This window comes from Halichoerus grypus, chromosome X (assembly GCF_964656455.1).
Source record: "Halichoerus grypus chromosome X, mHalGry1.hap1.1, whole genome shotgun sequence".
NCBI classification, from domain to species: domain Eukaryota; kingdom Metazoa; phylum Chordata; class Mammalia; order Carnivora; family Phocidae; genus Halichoerus; species Halichoerus grypus.
This window is the reverse complement of record NC_135727.1, coordinates 67,964,681-67,988,371: the sequence shown is the minus strand read 5'-3', so window position 1 is coordinate 67,988,371 and position 23,691 is coordinate 67,964,681. Positions and strand designations below refer to the sequence as shown.

The following is a 23,691-nucleotide window of genomic DNA, read 5'->3' as shown; positions in this document are numbered from 1 at the left end:
GGAGAGACCAAAAGTAACAAAAGCAAGAAAGGATCAGAGAAAATCTCAGGAAAACATGACAAAACAAGTAATAAAATGGTAATAAATACATATCTATCAGTAATTACTGTGAATGTAAGTGGACTAAACACTCCAGTCAAAAGACATAGGGTGTCAGAATGAATAATAATTTAAAAAGACCCATCTGTATGCTGCCAACAAGAGACTCATTTTAGAGCTAAAGACACCTGCAGATTGAAAGTGAGGGGATGGAGAAACATTTATCATACAAATGGATATCAAAAGAAAGCTGGAGTAGCACTACTTATATCGGACAAACTGGACTTTAAAACAAAGACTGTAACAAGAGACAAAGTACAGCACTGTGTAATCATAAAGGGGACAATCCAAAAAGAAGATCTAACAACAGTAAATATTTATGCACACAACATGGGAGCACCCAAATCAATAAAACAATTAATGACAAACATAAAGGAACTAGTTGATAATAATATAATAATAGTAGGGGACATTAACACCCCACTTACATCAACGGACAAATCATCTAAGCAGAAAATCAACAAGGAAACAATAGCTTTGAATGACACACTGGACCAAACGGACTTAATAGATATATTCAGAACATTCCATGCTAAAACAGCAGAATACACATTCTTTTCTCTTCTCTCTATTTTTAAAGTTTTTATTTATTTATTTGACATATATATATAGAGAGAGCACAAGCAGAGGGAGTAGCAGGCAGAGGGAGAAGCAGGCTCCTGCTGAGCAGGGAGCCTGATGCAGGGCTCAATCCCAGGACCCTGGGATCATGACCTGAGCCAAAGGCAGACACTTAACTGACTGAGCTACCCAGGCGCCCCTACACATTCTTTTTTTTTTTTTTTAAGATTTTATTTATTTATTTGACACAGAGAGAGATAGCGAGAGCAGGAACACAAGCAGGGGGAGTGGGAGAGGGAGAAGCAGGCTTCCCGCCGAGCAGGGAGCCCAATGTGGGACTTGATCCCAGGACCCTGGGATCATGACCTGAGCCGAAGGCAGACGCTTAATGACTGAGCCACCCAGGCGCCCTACACATTCTTTTCAAGTGCACATGGACATTCTCCAGAATAGAGCACATATTAGGTCACAAAACAGGCCTCAACAAATACAAAAAGATTAAAGTTGTACCATGCAGCTTTTCTGACCAAAATGCTATGAAACTAGAAGAAAATCACAAGAAAAAATTTGGAAAGACCACAAATACAGGGAGGTTAAACAACATGCTACTAAACAATAAATGTATCCACCAGAAAATCAAAGAAGAAATTAAAAAAAATACATGGAAACAAATTAAAATGAAAATACAATTGTCCAAAACCTTTGGGATGCAGCAAAAGTGGTCCTAAGAAGGCAGTATATAGTATTACAGGCCTACCTCAAGAAGCAAGAAAAATTTCAAAGCAACAACCTAACCTTACACCTAAAAGAGCTAGTAAAAGAACAGGTGAAGCCTAAAGGCAGCAGAAGGAAGGAAATAATAATGATTAGAGCAGAAATAAATGATATAGAAACTAAGAAAATAATAGAACAGATCAATGAAACCAGGAGCTGGTTCTTTGAAAAAATTAATAAAATTGGTAAACCTCTAGCCAGACTTATCAAAAAGACAGGAGAAAGGACCCAAATTAATAAAACCACAAATGAGAGAGGAGAAAGAACAACCAACACCACAGAAATCCAAACAATTAGAATATTATGAAAAACTATATGCCAACAAATTAGACAACCTGGAAGAAATGGGTAAATTCCTAGAAACATATAAACTATCAAAACTGTTAGAGGAAGAAATAGAAAACTTGAACAGACTGATAGTCTGCAAAGAAATTGAATCAGTCATCAAAAACTCCCAACATATGGAAGTCTGGGACCAGACAGCTTCATGTGCAAATTCTACCACTTATAGAACAGTTAATATCTATTCTTCTCAAACTATTCCAAAAAATAGAAAAGGAAGGAAAACTTCCAAATTCATTCTATGAAGCCAGCATTACTCTGATACCAAAACCAGATAAAGACATCACTAAAAAAAGAACTACAGGTCAATATCCCTGCTGAACACAGATGCAAAAATTCTTAAAAAAATACTGGCAAACTGAATCCAGCAATACAGTAAAAGAATCATTCACCATGATCAAGTGGGACTTACTCCTGGGTTGCAAGAATAGTTCGATATTTGCAAATCAACGTGATACACCACATTAGTAAAAGAAAGGATAAGAACCATGTGATCATTTCAATAGATGCAGAAAAGGCATTCAATAAAGTACAATATCCATTCTTGATAAAAATCCTCAACAAAGTAGGTTTAGAGGGAACATATATATCTCAACATAATAAAGGCCATATATGAGAAGCCCAAAGGTAACATAATACTCAATGGGGAAAACCTGAAAGCTTTTCCTCTATGGTCAGGAAGAAGACAGGGATGTCCACTCTCACCACTGTTATTTAACATAGTACTGGAAGTCCTAGCCACAGCAATCAGACAACAAAAAGAAATAAAAGGCATCCAAATTGTCAAGGAGGAAGTAAAACTTTCACTATTTCCACATGACATGAACTTATATATAGAAAACACAAAAGACTCTACCAAAAAAAACTGCTAGAACTGATAAATGAATTCAATAAAGTCACAGGATAGAAAATCAGTGTACAGAAATCTGTTGCATTTCTATAGACCAATAATAAAGTAGCAGAAATGGAAATAAAGAAATCTGTGCCGGGACACTTGGGTGGCTCAGTCAGTTAAACGTCTGCCTTCAGCTCAGGTCATGATCTCAGGGTCCTGAGATTGGGTCCTGCATCGGGCTCCTTGATCAGCAGGGAGTCTGCTTCTCCCTCTCCCCCACCTGCCACTCCACCTGCCTGTGCTCGTTCTCTCTCTCTATCTCTCCCTCTGAAAAATAAATAAATAAAATCTTTTAAAAAAATCAATGCCATTTACAATTGCACCAGAAACAATAAGATATATAGGAGTAAACCAAACCAAAGAGGTAAAAGACCTGTACTCTGTAAACTATAAAACACTGATGAAAGAAACTGAAAAGGACACCAAGAAATGGAAAGACATTCCATGCTCATGGATTGGAAGAACAAATACTGTTAAAATGTCTATCTTACCCAAAGCAATCTACACATTTAATACAGTTCCTATCAAAATATCACCAGCATTTTACACAAGAGCTAGAATAAACAATCCTAAAATTTGTACAGAACTACAAAAGACCCCAAACAGCCAAAGCAACCTTGAAAAAAAAAAGTGAAGCTGGGGCATCACAATTTCGGACTTCAAGTTATATCACAAATCTGTAGTGATCAAAACAGTATGGTACTGGTGCAAAAACAGACACATAGATGAATGGAATGGAATAGAAAACCCAGAAATGAACCCTCAACTATATGATCAATTAATCTTCGACAAAACAGGAATATCCAATGGGAAAAAGACAACAGTGGTATTGGGAAAACTGGACAGTAACATGCAAAAGAATGAAACTGGACCACTTTGTTACACCATAGCAAAAAATAAATTTAAAATGGATTAAAGACCTAAATGTGAGGGGCATCTGGGTGGCTCAGTCGGCTAAGCATCCACTCTTGATTTTGGCTCAAGTCATGATCTCAAGCCCTGCATCTGGCTCCATGCTGGGCATGGAGCCTACTTAAGATTCTCTCTCTCCCTTTCCTTCTGCTGCTCTGCCCTCTAAAAAAAAGACCTATATGTGAGAGAGAGAGGCAAACCAAGAAACAGATTCTTAACTATAGAGAACAAACTGATGGTTACAAGATGACGTAGGGGTGCCTAGGTGGCTCAGTTGGTTAAGCATCTGCCTTTGGCTCAGGTCATGATTCCAGGGTCCTGGGATCTAGCCCTGTGTTGGGCTCCCTGCTCAGCAGGGAGCCTGATTCTCCCTCTCCTGCTCTCCCTGCTTGTGCTCGCTATATCTCTCTCTCTGTCAAATAAATAAATAAAATCTTAAAAAAAAAGAAGACGTGGGTGGGGGAATGGGTTAAATAGGTGATGGGTATTAAGGAGTGAACTTGTGATGAGCACCAGGTGTTGTATGGAATTGTTGAATCAGTATATTGTGTACCTGAAACTAATATTACACTGTATGTTAACTAACTGGAATTTAAATAGAAACTTAAAAAAAGAGAAAATACACAGATGAGAAAAAACCATACAAAGAGGTACTCAACTTCATATGTCATCAAGGAAATGCAAATGAAAAGAACAATGACCAAATTATGGAAAGAGTTCAGATGTATGTATGTGTGTGTATATATCTATATCTATATCTATATATCTATATCTATATATCACATCTTCTTTATCCATTTATCTGTCGATGGACATCATTTTATATATATATATATATAGTATATATATGTAATGGAATATTAGCCATCAAAAAGAATGAAATCTTGCCATTTGCAATGATATGGACGTAACAGGAGAGCATTAAGCTAAGCAAAATAAGTCGGTCAGAGAAAGACAAATACCATATGATTTCACCCGTATGTGGAATTTACGAAATAAACCAGATGAACATAGGGGAAGGGAAGGAAAAATATAAAAGACAAAAACAGAGAGTGAGGCAAACCATAAGAGACTCTTAACTATAGGGAACAAACTGAGGGCTGCTGGAGGGGAGGTGGGTAGGGAGATGGGGTAACTGGGTGATGAGCGTTATTAAGGAGGGCACCTGAAGTAATGGGCATTGGGTGTTGTATGCAACTGATGAATCACTGAATTCTATGTCTGAAACTAATTAATACACTATATGTTAATTAAATTGAATTTAAATTAAAAAAATTAAAAAAAAATGACATACCACTACATACCTATCAGAATGGCCAAAGTCTGGAACACTGACAACACCAAATGCCAGAAGGATGTGGAGCAACAAGAACTCTCACTCATTGCCAGTGGGAACGGAAAATGGTACAGCCACTTTGGAAGACAGTTTGGCAGTTTCTTACAAAATTAAACATATGATCTAACAATTGAGCTCCTTAGTATTTAACCAAATATATCAAATATGTATGTCCACACAAAAATTTGTACACAAATGTTTCTAGCAGCTTTATTCATATTTGCCAAAATGTGGAAGCAACCAAGATGTCCTTCAGTTCAGTAGGTGAGTTGATAAATAAACTGTGGTACAGCCAGACAATGGAACATTATTCAATGCTAAAAATGAAATGAGCTATTGAGCCATGAAAAGGCATGGAGAAACCTTAAATGCATATTACTAAGTGAAGGAAGCCAATCTGAAAAGACTACACACTGTATGACTCCAACTATGTAACATTCTGGAAAAGGCAAAACTATGAAGACAGTAAAAAGATCAGTGGTTGCCAGATGTTGGAAGGGTGAGGCAGGATGAATAAGTGGAGCACAGGATTTTTAGGGCAGTGAAAATATTCTGTATGATCCATAATGATGGACACATGTCATTAACCAGAAAAATGCTATATCAAATATAATTTAAACTTTCTTTGACTGTACAAAAGTTACCCTCAAGCCCAGTCCTCAGTTTTCATTGTATTGTAGATATTCAGAAGGGCCAAATAATCATGAGTTCTAGTTGATTAAATGTCAGCAAGATGATTTAGTTAATGTAGTATTTTCCTCTTTGACAATACACTAGAACTATTTTTTTTTAAATCCTTCCAGAATAAAAATACATACATCATAAATGAGATCTCCCACTGGCACTTTCTGCTTCCCTGCCCTCTCTCCTTTTTTTTTTTTTATAACATCAAATTTGTTGAGGTATAATTTACTATGGTAATATTCACCCTTTTTATATGCTCAGTCCTATGAACTCCATACTAGAGTTAAAATATATAACATTTCATCACTCCAGAAAGTTCCCTCATGCTCCCCTGTAATGAATCCTCTCCCTACCCCCACATCCTTCCTCCTGGTACTCACTGATCTATTTTTCTGTCCCCATAGTTTTGCCTTTCCAGAATTTTATATAAATAAAATCATTTGTGTCTGGTTTATTTAACTTCATGTAATGACTTTGAGAATTGTTGAAGTTTTTGCTGTTATCAATAGGTCATTCCTGTTTATTGCAGAGTTGTAATCTATTGTATTAATGTATACCCACTTATCCATTTACTGGTTGAAGTACATTCTGAGTTATTGCCAGGTTTTGGCAGTTATTAAAAAAAAGCTGCTGAGTAATATTCCATTGTATATATATATGCCATATCTTCTTTATCCATTCATCAGTCGATGGATATTTGGGCTCTCTCCATTTTTTGGCTATTGTAGATAATGCTGCTATAAACATCGGGGTGCATGTGTCCCTTTGAATTTGTATTTTTGTATCCTTTGGGTAAATACCTAGTACTGCAATTGCTGGATCTTAGGGTAGGTATATTTTTAACTTTTTGAGGAACTTCCGTACTGTTCTCCAGAGTGGCTGTACCAGTTTGCGTACCCACCAACAGTGCAAGAGGTTTCCCCTTTCTCCGCATCCTTGCCAACACCTGTTGTTCCTTGTGTTGCTAATTTTAGCCATCCTGACAGGTGTGAGATGGTGTCTTATCGTGGTTTTGATTTGGAGTTCCCTGATGAGTGATGTTGAGCAGTTTTTCATGTGTCTGTTTGGCCATCTGGATGTCTTTTTTTAATGATAGAGAACAAACTGAGGGTTGATGGAGGGAGGTGGGTTGGGGATGGGCTAGACGGATGATGGGGATTAAGGAGGGCATGTGTTATGATGAGCACCGGGTGTTGTATGTAATGATGAATTATGAATTCTACTCCAGAAACCAATATTGCACTGTATGTTAACTACCTAAAATTTAAATAAAATTAAAAAAAAAACAAGAACCAAAGCAAAACAAAAAAAGCTGCTATGAACATCTAGGTATAGGTTTTTGTGTAAACATAAGTTTTCATTTATCTTGGGGAAATACCTAGGAGTGGGATTACAAGGTCATGTGGTAATTGTACGTTGAACTTCATAAGAATCTGCCAAACTGTTTTCCAAAGTTGGTGTACCATTTTGCATTCCCACCAGCAGTGTATGAGATTTCCAGTTCCTCTCCATCCTCTCCAGTAGTAGGCATTGTGATTTCTTAAAAACCTTTTTAGTGGGTATGTAGGGGTATCTCACTGTGGCTTTAATATGCATTTCTTGAATGATTAATGATATTGAGCATATTTTCATGTGCTTAATTGTCATTCATAGTGTGTGTATATGTGTGAAATGTCTGTTCACATCTTTTGCCCATGTTTTAAACTGGATTGCTTGCTTTATTCTTATTGAGTTATGAGAGTCAACTAACACTTGTGTTCTGGATACCAGTCTTTTTATCAGATGTGTGTGTTGTAAATATTTTTCCCAGCCTGTGGCTTGCTTTTTCATTCTGATAACAGTATTTTATGAAAGGCAGAAATTTTAAATTTTGATAAAGTCTAATGTATCAGTGTTTTTCTTTTATGGATCATACTTTTTGTTAATTTCTGTGAAATCTTTGCCTACCTAAAGGTCAGAAAGATTTTCTCCTACACTCTGTTCTGTAAGTTTTTTAGTTTTAAGTTTTACATTTAAGCCTATGATCCATTTGCATTAATTTTTGTATATGGTGTGACTATTGGTATTTATAAAGCTATCTTAAGTATGATTACATCTGATTATTATTTAAAAGAAAACTCGGAGGAAGGCACATCAGGAATTTTAATCCCCATTTTACAGATAAGAGAACAGGATTAGAGAAGTGCTGTGTGACTTGCTTAAGGTCCCACGGCTGATAAGAGGTGAAACTGCAAGATAAGAGGTAAAATTGTGATGAGAAAGTTCAGGTTTCCTGCTGTCCCAGGCCAGTACTTTTGAAGCCAGGCAGCTAGGGCTCAAGTTGGTGCCCCAGCAAAGCAAAGATTCCCAGTGGGGATCTGAGCAACCTCTTAGGCACTGAGATAAGAGACACAGATGGTGGACTAGCCTTGACCCAACTGAGACTGCATTCCTCTGACCAACTTGGGGTTCCACGATCGAAGAGAGCCAGAAACTGTCCTGGTACCTTGCTCAGGTGATACTCAGTGAATGCTTTTTGATGATGATATGAAGACTTGGAACATGTTCAGAGGAGAGCTCTGAAAGTACGGAGTTAGAAATTAAAGCTAAGGAAAAAAGTTAAGGCAACTAATATTATTTTGCCTAGAAAAGAGGCCTAAGAAGAAACTTGACAACAGCTTTTGAAGAAAAAAAAAAAAAGAGCTTTCTTTCTGAGGGGTAAGCAAAGGGAAATGGGCTGAAAGAATCTAAGTAAAATGGTAAATTTCTTCCTCCCTGGTGAGGATTGTTACAGACACTTAAGAACCTTTATAAACAGAATAAACTCTTTTTATTTGAGTTTGGAGTTAGGGATTTGCCAAACATAGGCTCTGATGAAGGATTGCATGACCTCTTGCACAGTGTCCTTAGAAATCTCTGGGTGGCTCCTAAATCTGCCTTGTGTCCTCATACAATTCTAGGAGGCCTTTGTCTGTGGACGTCCCTGCTCTTTAGTCTTAATATCTTTATAGGACTGTTCCAATGGCCAACACAAGCTTTACCTTAGCTCCTGAAGGCTTAATTAACTCCCATGCTCCTTGGCCCTGAAGCCAGGTAGAACATGCTTAAGGCTATAAATCTGGCTTAGCATGCCTGGAAGGGCCTAAAATGTTGGCTAGTCCAAATCTGATCCCGATTCTTGAATCCCCTGTTTTATATCTAGCATCTGCTTGCACACCTCCAATTATGGAAAGCTTCACTCATCCCAATAGAAGACATAATACAATGAACTTTGGACTAGGAATAAGAGGAGTTGGGTTTGAGTCCCAGCTCTGCCACTAACTTGCTGTGTGATCTTTGGTAAGTCCCTTCACATTTCTGGGCCTGTTTATCAGTAAAATGGTAGTGGAGGAATCTTTTTGTTTTAGTTTATGTTGGTTTAACTGCTGTAACAAATGGCCCTCAAAAATTCAGTGGCTTAAAGGACAAGAAGTTTGAAAGACTCCTAATTATTGGAAACAAACTGATGGTTGCTGGAGGGGAGGTGGGTGGGGGGATGGAGTAACTGGGTGATGGGCATTAAGGAGGGCACTTGATGGAATGAGCACTGGGTGTTATATGCAACTGATGAATCACTAAACTCTACCTCTGAAACTAATAATACACTATATGTGAATTAATTGAATTTAAATTTAAAAAAAGAAGTTTCTTTATTTCTTATGCAATGTCCAGGGAAGGGGTTCCAGATTGGAGAGGGAACTTTGCTCCATGTAGTTATCTAGGGGCCCAGACGGAACTGATGGCAGTTCTACCAGTCTTAATACATGGCTTGCAAAGTCACTTTGCAGTTGTAGCTCACAGGAAAGCAGAAATCTCATGGGAGTTTTTTATGGTCCTGGCCTAGAAGTGGTGTATATTATTTAACACACATCCTATTGGTCAGAATTCAGTCATATGGTCATACCAAACAGCCAAAGTAGCTGAGAAATGTAGTACAGCCATGTGGTGACTAGCTAGAAGATCCCATCATAGACTTGATCTCTAAAGGTCCCCTACCCCAGCTCTGAAGTTCTAGGTGTGCTTATTAACTAAACTCCTGGTTCTCACATTGCCCTGCTACAGGTGCTTATGGAAGCAACCTAACTTCTCTGACCATTAGGGACTAGCAGGATGGCAGTGAGGCCAATGCAATGTCCCCTGTGAAAGGCCAGAGAAGAAGAACTGAGATACCAGCTGCATCACTGGGTACCATGTTAAGCTAAGTTGTCTTTGTGCTTCTTTTCTCTGCAGCATGGGTAGGAGCCCTCTCAATGGGCATGATCTTCTTCTGCTCTCCCATTGTGAGTATATTCACTGATCGTTTGGGCTGCCGAATCACAGCAACTGCAGGGGCTGCTGTCGCTTTCATAGGCCTCCATACCAGCTCCTTTACCAGGTAAGGCTAGGAGTTGCTGGCCATTTGCTCAAGGCTGAAGGTTGGCTTCTTTCTGGGCTTCAACTAGGGACACTTCTCATTGCAGAATCCGCTGTGGCCCTTTCCATGTAGGCTCTTCAAAGACCCTGCTCCTGAGAATCATTGTCCAATGGGATTCATCTAGGTAGGGTCTACAGGACACATTGGTATACAATATCCCCAAAGAGGACCCCAGAGTTCCAAAGTGGTGGGAGAAGCCTAAGCTTGGGAGTTCATAAAGCTGGGCCTAAGTCCAGTTTTGGCCACTAAATGGCTATAGCCACTCAATGATGAGTACCATTCCCCATCTCAGTTTCTATATCTGTAACATGAGGGGATTAGACCAGATAGTCTTTTCAGGTCTCTTCCAGCTCTGCCATTCTATTCCCCTTCAATATGCCACACAACTCATGACCTCACTTGCCTTCCTGGGAATGAGCTTCTGGAGTGAACGCATGTGAAACACCTACCTTACAAGATTCCTGAGGGAATCTTATATTGGAAAAGAAGTCAGCTGAACCCAAGGCTTTTTAGCATTTCTGGCTCCTTTTCAGGTATTTCTGGCTGCCAATGTATGGATAATTTGTGAAAGAAAAAAGACCATGTCTTGGGCATGAGAAGGGATGTTTAGCAGCATCCCCCACTGGGGGTCTAGACCTAGCACCCAGCTACCCACCTAGGCCTAGGCTAACCTCAAACTCTGGTCCATTTGGTCCTACTGTCAAAACGTGGCAGTATCAGGCAAGAAGCAGGCTATAAGTTCATTCTCTGGTTTCTTTCTGCCAACCCTGCAGAAGCATGTCTGCAGGGGAGGGGAGAAATAAAAACCTTCCACCATGGCCTGAGGAATATGGGACTCCTAAAGAAGTCTGTTGACTTTCTGCCAAAGACACTTTGGAAGTTATTATACTTCCTACTTCCAATCTGCCTGGGCTGGTGTATGACAATGCTGGCCTGGAGACATGGCTAACTTGTCAGGGACTTGCTTTCTGATCTTGGCTCACCAGAGAAGGACTATGGTTATACTCTCTAGGCCTAAGGTTCCACTCGCAGTGGAGAATGATAACTGGGTTCTGCCACAACTGGGCCCTGTGAGAGGGAGCCAGCTTTCTTTATGACTTGAGCATTTCTGGCTACCCAGCCTACCTTCCAGCAGAGCTTGGATACGGCCTACAATGATTTCTTGGCTTGGTCCCATCCAACTGGGACAGAGGAGGGGAAAACCACGTCCTGCTTGGAATGTGCTCAGCCCTCCTACGGCAGCCCCCCCTCCCAAAGCCTTTCAGGATCCCTCTGGTGGTTGGCCTCATTTGCCTTCAGCAAGCTGGTGCCTGGCCCCTTGAGGGAAGGAGCTAGGCCTCAGAAGTGGCTCCAGTCTCAGCACTACACAGCAGAGCCCTGTTTTTTAATGCAGACCAGAGCAAAGTGTAAACAAATTAGCAACATACGGATCCCATTTCTCTTCCAGTACACATCGGCTCAGTTACAGAAGGGGAAGGAGCTCGGATGTATTTTTTTCTGGCACTCTTCTTTAGGCACAATGAAGTAGGCATTCTGTTCTCCAGCCCCTAAGCACTTCCCCACCCCCTTTGCCTTTTCTGTAAGAACATCTTTAGAGCCAAGAAACTTTCTGGATGGCTTCGTGTCCAGTGGAAAAATGGTTCTGCTTGTGGCTAGCACTCTAAGTCATCCTTCCTGTTGTCTGAATCAGGGTTCTGAGTTCCTTTAGATGGCATGAGATGGGACAGAGTGTAGGCAGGGCTGGGGAAGCCTTGGCAAGCCTATGCAGGGGCTTCCTGTCTTGAGGCCCTGCTAGAAATAGATCTATCAGACAGCACTCTGAACTAAATCCCATGCTTTGCCCCCACTGGACCTCTCCTTGAAGGTCTCCCTTAGACCTTCTTAACTCCTCTCCCTTAGACAAGGCCCCCAGACCAGGCCAATCCCCAAAAATCTGACAGAAGAGGAGCAGTTGGCTTAGCTATGTGTTCCAAGTGGAGGCAACCCTTTTAAAACTAAAGCTTTTGCTCATATCCAGTGAATATAAGCAGATGAAAAGCAATCTTGCCATTTGCAACAATATGGATGGAGCTAGAGAGTATTATGCTAAGTGAAATAAGTCAGTCAGAGAAAGACAAATACCATATGACTTCAGTCATATGTCAAATTTAAGAAACAAAACAGATGAACATAGGGGGGAAAGGGAGAGGCAAATCATAAAACAGACTCTTAACTATAGAGAACAAACTGATGGTTACCAGAGAAGTGGGTTGGGGGATCGGTTAAATGGGTGATGGGGATTAAGGAGTAAGCTTGTTGGGATGAGCACCAAGTGTTGTATGGAAGTGTTGAATCACTATATTGTACACCTGTAACTAATATTACACTGTATGTTAACTAACTGGAATTTAAATAAACATTTCAATAAAAATAAAAATAAAAATAAAGAAAAGCAATGGTGATATAGTTGTCTTAGAATCATGAGTGCTAACACCACATCATCTCTATAGCAGAGGCCTAATCCTTTGCTGTATGAGGACTGAGTCCATCTATGGAGAGCAACTGCCTGACCATAGAGAGTATTAGTTAATTAAATGGTCAGATAAGAACTATTGCAAAATATGTGGAAGCTTCAAAAAGAAAACAAAATTCTTCACTAGGTTGTGCCAATATTGTCTAAGGGCAGACGGCTGGCCATGCTGACCTTCCCATGGCCTTTTCTCTTTTGACACTTTGCCTTCTGTTACAGAGGCTTATGGCCACAGCAGAACCTAAGAGTTTTAAGCCAGAACCTGTCTTACTTGGCCAGGCCCACAATTTCTTTGAGGCTCCACTTCTCATCAAGCAGCCAGGCTGCTCTGGGAGGCTAAGCCATACCATGTCCAGCAAACAGGAGCCAGGCTCTGGAAGTTAAAGGGACTCCTTACTTCAGGATCCCCAGGGAGATCATCTAGGGTCTGGAGTAAAGGGTCTTGGGATATCCAGACCTTGGGTAGGGTTGGGGATGAGGTTTCTCAGGAAACTACCAGCCATTTTCTGAAATATGAAGGGCCCTGAGCATAGAGAAGGATAGTAGAGTCCCATGGAAGATCTTGACCTTCCAGGATCTTGGCTCCCTGCAGACCTTTGTTGTTACTTGGGATAAAGCTTTGGCTACCAGCCTACACATGGTGTCTAGGTGAGCAGTAGGTAAAACTGTTCTAAGGCCCTGACTTACTCCTTGTAGCCTCTTCTCCAGCCATTGCATAGGTTGGTTCTGGCATTCTTTTGAGCAATTCTCTTTGATGGGGTACTATGATTCAAACTAGAGTCATGCAGACCTAGAGTCAAATCCAAGTTTTGCTGATCCCCAGTTATGCTACACTGGGTAAATTACTCCTCTGAGCCTCTGTTTCCTCATCTGCAAAATAGGGATAAGAAAGTCCTGTTCTTTGTCTGTTCTGAGGGTCAGTGGTAAGTGGGGTTATGGGTTATGGTGGGGGTATGCAGGTCTCAGGAGGGTGATGGGAGAGGGCAGGTGGATTGCTGGTCAGGCTGCTGAGAATAGCTCTTGGTGTTTCTCCCACAGCTCACTAAGCCTGCGTTATTTCACCTATGGGATTCTCTTTGGTTGTGGCTGTTCCTTCGCCTTTCAGCCATCTCTCGTCATCCTGGGCCACTACTTCCAACGCCGTCTGGGTCTGGCCAATGGTGTGGTGTCTGCTGGGAGTAGCATCTTCTCCATATCCTTTCCTCTTCTCATCAAAACACTGGGGGCTAAGATCAAGCTCGCCCAAACCTTCCAGGTGCTGAGTACCTTCATGTTTATTCTTACGCTGCTTTCACTCACCTACCGGCCACTCCTACCCAGTTCCCAGGACACCCCAAACAAGAGAGGTGTCCGCACCCTGTGCCAACGCATTCTGTCTCAACTTAGAAAGTACTTCAACATGCGAGTATTCCGTCAACGTACCTACCGCATCTGGGCCTTCGGGATTGCTGCTGCTGCCCTTGGCTACTTCGTTCCCTATGTACACCTGGTAAGGAATACTAGGGTGGACCCACCTTACCTCCAAGAAGCTGCCCTTAGCCTGCCCGAGGTCCAGAGGGTAGGGGTGAAGGACAGTGAAAGGGCAGACCTGGGACCTTTGGAAAAAGAGACCAAACAATGTTTGAAGAGATGCAGAGTGAGAAAGAACAGACTGAGGGAAAACCTCAATGGGAAAAGGGTAGAGTTCCTTAGGGGAAAGCCCATGCTTTATCAGTGGGGTTCCCACTGATAAATCTAGATGATAGGTTTTCAGGAGAAGATAAGCATCATTGGGATGGAAGACTGGCCCAGATGACCCAAGGATAGGGTTTCCTAAGAGTGTGTTCTATGGAATGCCGGTCTTTGTGGTCAAATGATTTGTTCAGGAATCAACATATAATCAATATTTCTAGCTTCACATTGTTGCAATCTTTTAAAGGTACCAAAAATCCAGCAGTAAAAGAAATCCATTTAGCTTTATTTAACCATTATCCACCCAAATTCTACTTCCACAGAACTGTCAGTTGTAGTACAGTTATTATCTTCCATAGACCTCATGTTTCTTAAAGCACACTTCTGGAAGCATTATGTGGAAGTTGGTGGATCTTCTCCCCTGGTGACCTGCTGTTGCCCCAGGCTATCAGTTCTGGGTCAGGGAATGGGGAGATTTGGGGGGAGCCCTTGGATTTTCTTAGTTATTAAGGCTGTCTGTAGTCTGTCCTGCCAGGGCTTGGAAGGGGCTTGGAGATACCCACTCCCCTCAGCTATTGCTCAGAAGCCCAGAATCCAAAGAGCCAAGGCATACGAAGCCTTTTAAGCAATTAGAAGCAGCCAGAAACTTGTTCTGGAGCTAGGGCTACAAAGGAGGGGGTTGTAGGGGAGGGAGCTCTTGCCATGGTCCAGGAAAGTAAGCAGTAGAGGCGCTTGGATATGCAAACAGTTAACCAGTCAGCTCTTTTTCTTCCTCCTGTCCCTGGGGGTCCTGGTGCTATGCTTTTCAGATGAAGTATGTGGAGGAGGAGTTCTTGGAAATCAAACAGACCTGGGTGCTCTTGGTGTGTATTGGGGCTACCTCAGGCCTTGGGCGCCTTGTGTCAGGCCGTGTCAGTGACTCCATTCCTGGACTCAAGAAGATCTACTTGCAGGTGAGTGTGACCACCCTGCCCTACCACAGTAGTGTGGGGAGGGCCTGCCACAGATGCTAGGTAACCCCCTGCCTTTGGGATAGAATGGTAGGTTGTGTCATTACTGTGCCCTGGGCCCCAGCTTTGACACGAGCTTATTGTTCAACATGGGAAAGTCGATCAAATTCTCTGAGCCTCAGTTTCCCTTCTTTCAACTGAAGACTGTCATCCTTGTTCTGCTTCCTTCATCAAGATGGAGTGAGGATCCAGTGAGAGGAGTGTGTAAATGGAAACTCTAAGAACACTTTCAAAGAAAGCATTTATTAATAATAGCTCTTCCATCTGAAATAGGGAAACTGAGGCCAGGAGTTAGATGTTGTCCCCATTGAGGACTGATCTCCTTGCTCTCCCATACTCTCTTGGAAGGTCTTGGGCATCTGTAGTATTCTGTGGCCCAGTGTTTCTCTCCTTTAAGTCCAGGTTCAAGCCATTCACTCCTTATACTTCCATGGTCACTTGTACCAGGCATCGGCTCTCAAATGCTATCTTCCTGATGGACACCAAAAAAGTGCCAGAAAACATAACCTTACTTCCCCTCTATGGGCCTCACTTTCCTCATTTGTGCAATAAGAATAATTCTCACCTTTCCTATCTCACCTTGCAGGCGAGGATCAAAATTTCTTTTGACAGGTGTGACCAGGGTTTGGGAAGTAAAAAATGTTAGAGCCATGCAAGATTTTAATCCTTTGGACAGTAACACAGTGCCTCATATTGTGGGCAGTAGCCACCTAGATGCTAGAAAGGCCATTTTCTGTGTGAATTGGGCTCTGGTCTGGCTTGAGACTACTGTTGAAGCTGTCTCTTTGTCTACCTGGCAGCAGTATTGCCTTTCTGACCTTGTTCATGCTTTTTGCTCCTGCAGCCGGGTTTACCAGAATGTACATGAATGTGGAACCCTGTGAAGGGGCAACAGCAGCCCCTCAAAACATGCGGTCACAAATGATCCATTAAAAAGGTGGTTGAGTTCTGACTCTCCTGGTAAAGCCCTAAAAGCCTTTCCAAGGGGCCCTGACATAGTCGGGATTTCTCTGTCTTCTGACAGACCCAAGTGTTTTCCTTAATACTCTCAGATGTCTTAGACAAGAATATGATTCAAGTTTTCTGTTGTGTTTAACTCTGTGTTAAATTTGCAAAAGCTGGTGAATCTGCTTTGTCAGAGCTAGGGGTGCCCTTATGGTTCATCCAGTCCAACTTCTCATTATACAGAAACTGAGGGAAAGACTCATATAGTCATGGCAAAGTTGAATTCATATGTAGCACTTTTCTCATATTCCACTTTACGCTAAATGATGGATGGCAGAGCTATGTCCCAGAGATAAATGACTTGACTGAAGTCAACTCAAAAGACTGTGATTGAGGTAAACCAGTTATGAAATTCTGAATTCCTGTGCAAATATCAGCGAGTGCCTTATCTGGGTAGCTTTTTGCATAGGAGAATGTGTGGCTTTTTCAGCCTCTTCCATATGCCACCCCGGCAGGTCTTCCCTGTCATTATCAGTTGCTCCAAGATGCTAACCGTGCTGGAAATCAGGGTAAGCTAGCATTTGGCCAGGACTTTATCTTAAGGAAAAGAAGCAGCCCCTGCCTAGCCATATAGCTCATTTCTCACCACAGTCCCTAGGAGAGAAATAGGGCCCAATCAGCTTTTGCTTTCTATTGTGCAGAGGGAGTTCCAGGGGAGGTAGAGGCATTGATTAGTCAGAAGCAGAACTAGACTTAGGGCCTAGGGCTTCTGCTGACCATTCCCCCTACCTACCCAACACCTTCTCTCCCCTTTTCCAGTCTTACTTGACCCAGTTTTACCACTTAGAGTAATACAAAATAATCTTAGAATGTTATAGCTAAAATATATTTTTATCAATTGTAGTCCAACTCCCTCATTTTACAAATTGAGGAACTGAGGCCTAGAAAGGGAAAGTGATTTGTCCAAACTCATCTTGCTGGCAAATGTCTCAGGCAGAGAGAACAAGACATGGATAAACTTCTTTCTCTTGAGCTACTCAAGATACTCCATCACAGGAATTTGCCTCACTTTCTCCCTGGGTCAGATGTAGGAGTATAGGCCTGGGAGAAGAAAGGAGTGTATACAACTTCAGATTCTGAAGAGATATCCACTAGACCCTGTGGTTCCTACTACTGGCAAAGACCCAGACACATGTATCTGGCATCAAGCCCCTGGACAGTCTGTTAGAAAGAAACGGTGACAACCTGCAGGACAACCTCACTTTGGGCCAATTCTTGAGGTCTGATTCTCAGTTCAAATAGGGATTTTAATTTCTAAACTTGGCAAGGCCTCATGGAGGATGTTAACAGGCAGCTAGATAAAATTAGTAGTAATGACAGATGACTGAAATCAGTTAATGGGGTCCTTTGTGTTTTATAATGGTATTAACTCTTAACTGCCATACCATTATGACTTGGTTGATAGGTGGGTCTTGTTTTATCTTATAGTTGTGCATGAATCTCCTAGAGGAGAAACTGGGATATCAGGGTTCTTATTCTTAGATTCCACCTAGGTATCCCAAAACAGCCTAGGCAAAGTTCAAAAATCTTCCAACAAAGAGATTTCCTCAGATGGCACAGCCAGGACATTTCTTATCCTCTCTAAAACCCAACTGATCAACCTAGCAAACCCACTGCCAATACAACACAGAAAATCTTCAGGGTTTGAAACAGCCTTGACCCTCCTACCCCATCTATGTGGTGATGTGGTGACTTACCCTTCTTGGGTAAGTTTCCCTGCCTGTGTGAAGGATTAGAAAATCCTGGGTCCTGTCAAGGACTTGGTAAACGGATCAGGTCTTAGCCCTGACCCTGGGATGACCTGGCTCTGCTGGCTAGAGTGGGTGGGAGGAGGGGGTTTATTTCTCTGCCTACAGCCCTGGTCTTCAGTCTGGCTCACTGACACAGGTTGCGGATGACCTTAATCAAAAGACCAGCTGTGTTTCCAGTTGCTCTTCTCTCTGTTGAGTGGGAAAAACTAGCCTTTGGAAAGGCAGTTTCTTTGTTTTGGAGTCAATTTGCTCAGTCCAAAGAAAGCCCAGTGGCTAGTCAATGCCCCTGAGCTGGCTTCAGGCTCCCTAGAACCCCTCCTAGTGTCTTGGTTCTCCTTAAAGTCCCCTTTGTTGCCCTTTGCATGGTGCCCAGCCAAGTCCAGAGGACCCCACAGCCATGCTATCTGAGATGGTGGTGTGTCCCATGTCCTAAATCATAAGGAACCTGGGTGAACCTCCCAATGGTTTCCTTCATGACAATGTGTTTTCTAAAAGCAGCCACCCACATAAATGGGCACTGGGTCCTTCCTCATTTCAGGAAGCTGTGACTTCCATTCATGCCCCCATCTAATCATCATCCAAGTTATCCTCACTTCCTTCCCTTCCTCTCCCATATCTTGGATCTGAGAACACCAGCATGGTCTGATTCTGACCCTAATGCCTGGGGCAGCCAAACGCAAGATCAGAACAACAGCAATTTCCTTTAGCTTAGAGTCCAGTGAAAAGACAACTTCTTAAGGACAGGGGCCATACCCCCTAATTTTTAAAAAAAATTTCGATGGAATCACAGTTAAACAGGAGCTCTCTTAAAAACCTTGAATCCTTCAGTGCAGGACTTAGAAGGGGCCTAAGTAAGTATTTAGCCTAACTGCTCTCTGTTGACAGCCCCCGTTCCAATTTATAGATGGTAGAAATGAAACCCTGAGAAAGGAGATATGATTTGCTATGTGGTCTTGACTGACAAGCACAACATGACCTAAGGCCCTTGCTCCTCTAGGTCATCTCCTTCCTGCTCCTGGGCCTGATGTCCATGATGATTCCCCTATGCCGGGGCTTCGGGGGCCTCATCGTTGTCTGCCTCTTCCTGGGCCTGTGTGATGGCTTCTTCATCACCATCATGGCCCCCATCGCATTTGAGCTGGTGGGCCCAATGCAGGCCTCACAGGCAATTGGCTACCTCCTTGGCATGATGGCCCTGCCGATGATTGCTGGGCCCCCCATTGCAGGTGAGGCTGATATTACAGGGAGGGCATGAGTGGGGGAGTCCTGTCTTCCCTGGGCCCTAGCAATCCTGAGCACCTCTGCTTGAAGTCCCTTTTACTCTTATTTTCTATTTAAGCAGCCTTGTTAGAGTGCATGAAACCCCTTACCACTATTGGTGGAAGAGGCTAAGTACAGTATATGTGCATGGATTCATTTTTTGGGAATGGGCTTTTCATGGCTCTCTATCCGTTTCAGTGGGGTTTTATTTTAGACAGCCTGGCTGATTCCAAGAGGGTAGAGAGAGAAATGGGTTTGGCCTTCTTGATCATTCTATTGGTCCAGTATCTTCTCTCTCTCTCTCTCTCTCTCTCTCTTATAGGAAAGGAATTATTTGCAAGGTAGTTGGGCAGGAAGAGAAGAGAAAGTGGACCCCAGCTTTATTAAGGCTTAGAGATCCCCCCTCCTTCTCCATTGGCTTCTGAACTGAGCCTGTAGAAGAGATTTGATTAAAGCCAAATCCCAGGACTGAGCCAGTGAAGCTTACTTCCAGCAGGCAGCAGGCAAAGTGTTGGCCTGCAGTCCTTCAGTACTCCCAGTTTCCTTCTCCACTCTCCAAGAAGGGCATTGTTGATATCCCAAGGAACATAGGAAACAAAGAAAAACCAATGAAAAGAGAACTCCATTTCTTTTCTTTAGGATTTATTGAAAATACTGATTCATGGGCTAGCCTCTCTGGGCTGGCCAACTGGGCTAACTCAACAAATATCCCTTGAACACCAATTCTGTGTAAGGCGTTGCAAGGGCATGTCATGCTGTGTGACAGTGACAAAAGCTTCCACCCAGGCCCTTGTGCAATAGCCACACTGCTCACTGGGAGAGGGGAGCCTCCTCCCAGCCTCTGATCCCAGAGGTGGATCCCAGAATCCACAACTCTTTCTACTTTTCTTACCATCTAAGCAGCCAAAGGTTTACTTGCCTTTCCTCAGTAGTATTTCTGGGCTCATCTTTACTATGAGGTATGCCACATTAGCTTCTGAAGGCAAGCAGGGGAATCCTTGCATACCATGCCAACCATATTCATGGTATTGGCAACTTATAAGAACCCAGAGGGGCCAACCATAACTGTAACCGGGATGAAGAATATATATATATATATATATATATATATATATATATATATATATAGCCTTCTCAGGGTAAATGGGAGCTTCAGAGAAAGAGAAAATAGGAACTTAGCTGAACTGTTCCACAAGAATACTCTAGTCTAAGTTGGGGGTTGAAGGGTATATCACTATGAATCAAGACAAGGCTTGGCCATCTTTTGTGGAACTCTTTTAAACTAGGTTCCCTCCTAACTCCATACCTAGGAGCGACTGGAAGTTAAGCTGTAGCTTCATGAAAGTGAAAAAAATGAAGAACTTTAAGAGAAGCTTCATTAGCCCCTTTCATAATAAGCATTAACCCCAAGGGCCTGCAGCCCCATTACCTCAGGGAGGAGCCACCTGACTTTGCAACGGAGGTTTTATTTATTTATTTTTTCACTAGGAATGTTTAAATTGAGGGGGGATTTGGGTCAAGGTAGTGCAGGTCAAGGTTCTCTGGATAGGCATTGTTATGGCCCCTGAAAGAGGCAGAGAGCACCTTTGGGCAGGAGGGCAAAGCTGAACTTGACTTGTCTTTCTTGACTGTTTCAGGCCTCCTCCGCAACTGTTTTGGGGACTACCATGTGGCCTTCTACTTTGCTGGTGTGCCCCCCATCATTGGGGCTATAATCCTCTTCTTCGTACCTCTGATGCATCAAAGGATGTTCAAGAAAGAGCAAAGGGATTCCAGCAAGGATAAGATGTTGGCCCCTGATGCAGACCCCAATGGGGAGCTGCTGCCGGGTTCCCCCATCCCTGAGGAACCAATCTAATGCATTTTCCTTGCCATTGTGTGTTCCTCCCCAACCCTTTCCCTTCACCCCACCCTGCTCAGCATTTACATTTTTGCCATCAGCACACTTGTTCTCAAACATGCACACACAGCAGTTCAGCCACCTGACCAGCCCCTTGGAGCCAAAGCTCATGTTAAACTCATTAACCAAATTTTCCCTGTGAATGCCTTTAAACTTGCCAGGGTCCTTCTCTCAGGATCTAGGAAAGCTTGGGATCCCCCTTGGCCTTTGGAACATCTCCATATACTTTCTAATACCTGGAGATGGTACCTCCCGGCCCCAGCTTGCTAGTCACCCACTAAAAGCAACTTCCAAAGGTGCTACCGTGTCCCTAGGAACCTGGTGGGAAGACCCAAGCCTCTGTGTGCTCAGGAGTTCCTTGCCATCTGTCCTTGGGAGCCATTGGTAAGGGGGCAGAGAAAGGGCAGAGAGGTAAAATCAGACAAGGAGATTTGCTTAGTTTCACAGTCGCTGAGGGCTGTGGCTTCCCAAGAGCTATGGGTGACATCACTTTAAAAGTGTACAAATAAGCCTCCCTACCATATAGTTGGTTAACAGTCTGCTTCCTTCTTCCCTTCTTCGTTTTTCTTTTTTCCTTTACTGCTTCTTTTTCTATTTCTTTTTATGACTGTCATAGATGCATGGGTGCTTGAAGACAGAAGGGACCTAGAGCTTGGGGCAATCAGCCTCACCTTGGCCTAGCCCACCCCTAACATGATCATCAATTCCACTCATCTCAGGCTGAGCCACATCTCACTTTTTGGCTCAAGCTGCTATAATTATAAACTGGAAGAGTCAAATATCACATAGGGAAGGGAATTTAAACACCATAAAGTTCCACTCACTGATTTTTACAGGTTTCCCAGGCCAGTGCATTAACCTGTAGGCACTTCCAGCTCCCCATCTGTGTATTCACCTGTCAAAATGTGAAGAAGTTCCTTTCATCTCAGCAGGCAGAGGAGGACTGATGATGGGGGAGGGTATGGTTGGGGGAGGGGCAATAATTATTGACCTGGCAAAGGACCAACTTCTCCATCTCTCATTAGTCATGATAGGTTAATATTTCCACCTGGTCAGGGTGGGAAAGGGGCTGTTTTAGGGAAAATCCCATTCCCAACCTGGATCCCCAAAAGGTCGAGGCAGGAGCTACATGTAGGATTTAACAATTTCTTTTAGGAAGAGGAAACCATCTTAACCTTTACCACCCAATATGTCTCCCACGCTGGGTATCCTGAGCCACTCTGCTTAGTGGGCATTAAAGGTGCCAGGAAAGTAGGCTCTGGACCATCTTAATCCTTCTGAAATAGGTGCCAGATGCTTCCCTATGCTCAGATTCTGAGCAACACTCTTACTGAAGAGCATTCCCAGCGAGGCTGTGTCCAAGCTAGCACAACTCACCTCCTTAGGAGATCAGCCTCTCTCCTTACTTGGCCTCTTTGTATCTCTTTCTCTGTATTCTGGGCCTTTGTCTGTTGTGCTCCTGTTACCCTAATCTTTCATCACCTTTTTGTCAGGCATCCTTGGCTGTTACTTGGAGCTAACAGTGACTTACCACCCTAAGCCAGGGCCACCCAGGGCCAGGAGGATGAGGTTGCCTGTGAGAGGCTCCAAAGAAGACAGTGGTCCCTAACCATGACATTTTCCGTTACAAACAGGCAGCTGGGACATGGTTGGCCTATGATGGCCTCATTCAAGGCCAAAGTCCTATGCCCCCTCCATTGGTCCTAGTCCAGCTTTTATCAACTTCCCAAAGGAAAACTCACTGGCTCTTAGCCCTGTGGGTAGGAAGGGGCCTAATTACTATCCTCCTGGCTTAAACAGCAGTGGAACAGGAGAAGCTGAGCCCCAGGAGCCTTGTAACTCCAAGGAGAGACCACTGAAAATGTTGGAGCAATAAAGCCCCTGTGCCCATTCTTCCTGTCCCTCCCCCACCAAATCATTGGAGGGCAGGTCTGCAGGGCCTCCTTTGTTGTTCAAGGTGAAGAAAGCTCTTAAAAATCAGGCTGCCAACCACTTCTCTCCAGATGAAGGAAAGACATTCACAGGTCCCAAATCTGCCCTATCAGTTGTCACATAACATAGTGGGGTGTCAGTTTACTTCTTCCACATATGTGCATGTACATGTGTGAGCTTGTGTGCTTTTGGAGAGAATGTCGGTTGGTGAAAGCAGCTCAGTATTAATATTTAGGGTAGGATGCAGCCTCTAATGCACCACAGTTAAATCTAGGAGAACGAACAAAATTTGGGAGCTTGAGATCTGGGACATTTAAATCCTCAAAAGGTTTGGAACAAAATAAACAGATCTAAAAATCTAGATTTGGTATGTGTGTTGCCTACAGGGTGAAATAGTCTTAACCTAGTTAACAGCAGGAAGTTTGGTTTCAAAACTGAAATCTCATTTCAAATAAAATTTATGCCAGAGTCTATACTCTCTGTAAGAGCAGAAATTGGAAACGGATCTATAGGGGGTTTGGAGTTGGGCGGACTTTTCAGGATTAGATTTTTAGGGAGCTCTGAAGTGGAAAAGTAGTCACTTTACAAAATGAGAACACAGTAGCAGAAGCCAAGTGG

At 42.9% G+C, this 23,691-nt stretch overlaps 1 protein-coding gene across 1 annotated transcript in view; it reads left to right on the top strand.

Moving 5' to 3' along the window:
- SLC16A2 (solute carrier family 16 member 2) overlaps positions 1–23,434 on the top strand; it is a 127,441-nt gene extending 104,007 nt beyond the window's left edge. Inside the window, exons 2-6 of the mRNA XM_078064357.1 lie at positions 9,852–9,996; positions 13,583–14,033; positions 15,025–15,168; positions 18,979–19,207; positions 20,879–23,434. Of these exons, the coding sequence (XP_077920483.1) occupies positions 9,852–9,996; positions 13,583–14,033; positions 15,025–15,168; positions 18,979–19,207; positions 20,879–21,099 (1,190 nt within the window). The 3' untranslated portion in view covers positions 21,100–23,434. The remainder of the gene's footprint in view (positions 1–9,851; positions 9,997–13,582; positions 14,034–15,024; positions 15,169–18,978; positions 19,208–20,878) is intronic.
- The last annotated feature ends 257 nt before the right edge of the window (positions 23,435–23,691 follow it).